At 42.0% G+C, this 5,857-nt stretch overlaps 1 protein-coding gene across 1 annotated transcript; it reads left to right on the forward strand. All coding sequences in view use genetic code 11, as the record gives it.

The window, feature by feature from the left end:
• Positions 1 to 249: 249 nt before the first annotated feature.
• On the forward strand, positions 250 to 969 carry EGR_06641 (amiloride-sensitive sodium channel-related protein; the record flags this gene model as incomplete). The annotated part of the gene is made up of 1 exon (XM_024495890.1): positions 250 to 969. The coding sequence occupies one exon, from the start codon at positions 250 to 252 to the stop codon at positions 967 to 969; it is 720 nt and encodes a 239-aa protein (XP_024349656.1).
• Between the last annotated feature and the right edge of the window lie 4,888 nt (positions 970 to 5,857).

Raw genomic sequence — 5,857 nt, forward strand, 5'->3', positions numbered from 1 at the left:
CAAATGGCAAATGCAGTATCTAGGCTTCGTGGAAGCTGACTGAGTCGAAGAGATGAACCCAAACCGTTTGCCCATAAATGCTACAAAGGACAATTGCAATTGGTCGGAGCAGTTGTACCTCCATTTAATTAATCAACCTTTGTGCATCCCTAAGCTCTGATTCTCCAATAGCCAGTCGATTTCAAGTTACATCTTAAGAAACACGCCCCTTAAAATATCATCACCTTATGTGAATAAGTAAAAATTATAATGAGTCAAGAGCCCAACACAGAGGCGGCCACAGAGGCTCGACGTAGTAAGCAAAGCAGATGGGACCACGGTGATGAATTTTCGCGCAACGGCCGCAGCAAGTCGAAATTCAGTCAGATCTACGAGTTGTTTATTCACTTTTGTGAGAACACGTCACTTCGAGGTGTACCACAAATTGTCCGCTCCTCCGACCGCAGGAATCGCTTGCTCTGGTTAAACTTTATTTCTATCTTTTTCATTGCATGTATAGCCTGCTTGATAATCACAACGAATCAGTACCTACAGTACAATGTGATCCATCAGCCAAAACGAATTTTTGATGCTCCTAGAGCGTTTCTCTCCCTAACTATATGCAATCTGCGCCCCTTCAAGTCGTCCGGTGTGGATCGTCTGATTCGCCAAGGGGCAGTTCCCGTGCAGGCCTACTTTGATGTCATAATGAAGGTGGCTTCGACGCTGGACAAGCGCTATGCCAGCCAATTCACGACGCTTTTTTCCCTCGAGTCCTATCTCCTAAATCTGCCCGAAGGCATGGATCCCAGCAATTTGGGCCACCGTCTCGAACAGCTGGTGCAAACGTGCGTCGTTCTTTACCAGAATGGCACGTTGATTAGGGGCACCGACTGTGGCAAAGCGGGCTACTGGGTTAAGACGCTGAACCAAATTTACCACAACTGCTACACCTATGAACTGGATCCCCAAATCCGAGACAAGACGTAGAGCGTGGAAATAGTGCTGTATCTCGACAACATAGTGGAGCACACGAGTTGCTTTGACTGCCAGGTAAACGGTTGTTGTGATTCTTAAAATATTTAGGTTAAAAAACTGTCAATAATCGTAATAAGGAGTAGTTGGCACCCCTTTTGGAATACTTTTTAATTAGATGTAATTAGCTAATACCTGGAAACTGTTTCGAGGTTATTCAAAGGGATTAAGCAACGAGGCGGGTCCCTCAAAATCGCAATAAATTGGCAGGCTTTGCTTAGCCGTCCATTCAGAGGCAGAAAATATCAAAAATGTCTTCTTGATTTACAATATCCGTTGTAGATTTATAAAGCAAGCCAACAAACTAATTGGTACCGTTAATTAAAATGCTTATATCCATTGTGCAGGGATTCCAATTTCCAGCATTTCCAAAATGTACTCTTTTCCTTTGTGTTAGAATAAGGCTTGTGTTTTACTGCCTCACAAAGTGTACAGCGGTGGTAATCACTAGAGTAACAATTTAAAATAACCGTTTCTTAAAACAACTTGCGTTTTAAACTTATCAAAGTGGGGCGGGCGCAAATTGGCAATGCAAATGCGATCAAAATATATCTCCTACGTGCAGACAGATGGCTCCACGAAAGGGATCATAAATACAACCCATGACATCAACGTCTAAACACGACTATGCATACAATAATACACGATTCACCAGAAAGGCATTTCTTGAAAAATAAAACATGTCGATTCTTCGAAAGTTTGGTTCGACTTGAAGAATGGTAAGAAATGTTGATCAGATACTTTTTCCTGCCTGCTACAATTGCACAGTGCATCCATTTATTGCCTGAACGATTGCCTTAAATAGTGAATTTGAATGTTTACCTACCTATTAAAGCCTTGATGAAGCTCTTTTAACTGCTTACACCTTCTCCTTACCGAATTCTTTTTCAGTCTTCCAACTTTTATTGACAACAATTGCAGTCAAAAGGTTGGTTTTTACTGCTCTTCTTCTTGTAATGGCTCTTATATGGACTTGCAAGCACTATGATTTATCAAAGCACCTTTATGTCCTAAGATTCCTCATTATGCTAAACAGTAGCTGTTGAATTAGATGAGTGCAAGAGAAGCTCTTTGAATCCATAAATGAACTTCAAGAGGAAGAATTTAGGAAGGAACTTCCTCAGTGTGATTAGTAAAAGATCGATGTCTGACAGAAGTGGATGGCGAGGGTACGCTTCAGGACTCATCTAGTGAACATCAAGCGGTCGCGAATCGCCTACAATATCACCCCTCGCGTTAAAGATCATAGACAAAACAAAATAAGCTGTCAACTTTCCCCGCTTTTGCATCTTACTCCAATACTGTTGCTTACTAAAACTATTTATTTAAAGTCATCATTTCTTTTTCGAAAGGATCCGGGTAAGAAAAGACTGGACAGATGTCAGAATACACCCATAAAACTCACTCAACTGTAGACTGGCTGTCGGGCACCCTGTATCCGATACAGCTATGCCATGCAAATCTCCACCGCTCAGTGGCCCACCAAACGCTTTGTCACCAACTTTGCTAACAATGTGAGTGTATTGGAGTCAAATTTTCCCGTTAGCCAGCCCCACCGGAAGTAGGTGTGGCAGTACAGCTTTTACGATTCACGTTGTTATAAAGGGGAACCGATGCTGACGTTAGAAAGTATGAATGACGCAGTGCTGAAGTAATTATGTCGTTGTTATTGTCATTCTCAGTATCACAAAATCTTTCCATTTTTTTGCTGAAGACACACTCGGCAATTCTATGTACTTTTTACAAGATGTTTTTGTATAGAATATGAAACACTCGCCACCACAACTGCTATTCGCATACGTCGATGCATAACACTAATAAAAAACAGTTACTCAAATACTGCTGTTTCATATTCAATGTTATAAGGCATTAAAAACTTCACTTCTACCCATCGGGGTGTTAAGCCTAGTGTCTGTCATTTGTCAATTCCCATAAACTCAAATAATTAACTTTCACTATTACAAAAATTGCTGGTTTTGGTTCACCGCGCTCTAAATTTTCCCTTTTATGTTAGCCCCATAATTGGATTAATTGTACCCACTGGTCATAACAAAGCATCATCCGCGTAGGTCTGGTGGCTCCTTGCCTTTCAGCAACTACATCGTAGGAAACAAACAGCTAAGCGGCAAAGTAAAAGCGCCAATTTCGAGGGCAGCTACGCGAAGCAGGAGGAAGATGAGAGCCGCTTTGTGGAGCTCCTAAGACCCTACGCTGCGATACACAACATGACCACCAACGGCAAAGAAGTGGAGGCTGTAGATCTTCTTATGCATATGCAGGACGTGGAGCAGAACTTCCTCTCCATCATTGTCTCTCGCCCGAACTTCGACATCATCCGGGCGGAAGAGAAAGCGGTGGTGACTCTGACCTCTTTATTTAGCCAGATAGGCGGTCTCTTGAGTATCTGGGTGGGAATAACAATGATTTGCATTGTTGAAGTGGCTGAATTTCTTCTCAACTGTCTCGACGTACTGTGTGATCGGATACACTGATTTCTTTGTAAATCTGCGTTTTTACGTAAGGAGAAATTACATTTGTATTGTTGAACGAAGCACAGGTGTTTTTAAAGGAAAGTTAAGCGCAAGTTTTAGCGTAGAGCCAAAAACTCAAAGATTGTTCGAAGAGATGATTTATAACCAGCCTAAATACCCTAGCAATAGTGCGGAGTTAAATATTTACTCGTTTAACGGCGAATCTATCGTTGCGTCGGTTAAAACGATGGAGGAATCATCAAAACTCAAAACAAACAGCGCAAAGATGCTACACGAGGAAAAGTATTTGGGAAGTAATTTGTATAAGAGCATTTCACAAACTTAATTCCATTTTAGGATTAAGGCAATTTTATTCGTCTCGTTATAAAATCGTCAGGTGAAAGATAAAGAACAAATTTACCTGCAAATCACTCCAAGGAAAAGGAACCAACTTCTTTTACTAATACCGGCCGTTTCAAAGTAGTAGAAAATTAAATATATGGAAGCATAGTATGAAGAGTCCTTCCTAGTTTGATGGTAGGGAGTTCATAGAGGATATGAACCACGTAAATAGTTGTTGGAGTTCGAGTTCAGTGACAGCACTGTGGGCATACACGTTCCCTGAAGAAACATGTCGCAGTTCATGTCAAAAGTGAAATTAGTTAATCAGTATCTCAACTTCGACTAGTTGATTCATAAGCAAAGGAATTCATGCTGAATTTATTTTCGAGTCGCGTGAAATTGGGAAAAATTGCAAAAGAAGCCGAACGACTGTGATTTTTACGTGTGACACATCAACTGACTTCGCGACTTTAGAATCTGCATCTGCCTTAAGGCAGCACACACTTATAGTAAGATACTCATACAGTTTTAAAGCTATACAAGTGACGTTTTTTGCATAATTTAAATTGGTGAAGCTCTCAGTCGCCCATGCAAGGCAAATATTGTTCCGTTCAAAAGAATGAATGAATCCCTTAACCACATGACTGTATTGGTTAAACACTCCCGAAACAGCGAAATGATCCGCGAATTGTCCGTCAGACAAAAACATTCACTTTTAATATACAAGCTGAAGGTAGTACAGAAAAATTAGAAGGTTCTGAAGGAAATGTTTAACAAAAAGGTTTTTGCAGACTGAACTACAGTTCTGGCATTGATGAGGACAAATCTGGGGTGTGTTTGCATGAGGCAAAGACGGAGATGAAAGAAATTACAAGCTTTTAAGCTTCACTATTCCTACGACGCATCGCGCCTATTCGCAGTCTTCGCCAATTTCCCGATAGAAGTTGCTTACGTCCAGAACTTTGATCACCGTCTGGAGAGGCTGCATTATCAGGCACACCAACAGACACAGTGTCACTATTAGTAATGATGTTCACCGAATCTGTCATAACCAATAAATCATAGGCAACGGTTGTTTTCTCATCTTTTCCAGAAGCCAATTCTAAAATAACGTCCAGCTTTCCCAAACCCCTTTCCTCATCCTCCTCCGCTTCCATCTCTTCTTCTTCATTCTCTTTCTCCCCCTCTTCTTCCTTCTCTTTATCCTTTTCATCTTCTCCCTCCTCTTCTTCCTTCACGTCCTCTTCTTTTCCCTTTTCTTCCTCCTCTTCCTCCTCCTCCTCCTCTTCCTTCTCCCCTACTTCCTTCCCTCCTTCCTCCTCATCTTCATTAACTTTCACTTCCTTTCCTTCTTTATCCTCCTCTTCCTGCCCTTCGTCCTCCTCCTCTTCATCCTTCTTGTTCTCCTCACTTCCCTCTTCCTCCTCCTTTCCTTCATCATCCTCTTTCTCCCCTTCCTGCTCCTTTTCTTTCTCTACTTTTCCTTCCTCTTCATTTCCTTCTCCCCTCTTCTCCTCACCTTCCTTTCCTTCCTCTTCATTCTCTTCTTCTTCATCCTCCTCCTCCACTTTTTCTTCCTTACCCTCTTCTTCCTGCTGCTTTCCCTCTTCTTCCAAATCTAATTCTTCATCTTCCTTTTCCACATCTTTCTCTATTTTTTCATCATCCTCCTCGTTTTCTTCATTCCCTTCATCCTCTACCTCATTTCCCTCTTTTTCCTTTTCTTCCTCCACCTTTTCCTCCTCCTCTTTACCTTCTTCTTCTTCATCCCTCTCCTCTTTGTTTCCCCCTTCTTCCTCTCCTTCCTCTTTCACCTCCTCTTCCTTTCCCACCTCTTCCTCTCCTTCCTCCTCCTCCTCCTCCTCCTCCTCCTCCTCCACCTTCTCTCCTTTTCCCTCCTCTTTCTTCTCTTCTTCTCCCTCTTCCTCCTCTCCCTTCTCTCCCCCTTTCTCTTCTTCTTGTTCTTCCTCTCCATTCTTCACCTTTCCCCCTTCTGACCCTTCCTCTTCTTCTTCTTCTTCCTCTTCTTC

Source organism: Echinococcus granulosus (genome assembly GCF_000524195.1).
Source record: "Echinococcus granulosus chromosome Unknown EG_S00061, whole genome shotgun sequence".
NCBI lineage: Eukaryota > Metazoa > Platyhelminthes > Cestoda > Cyclophyllidea > Taeniidae > Echinococcus > Echinococcus granulosus.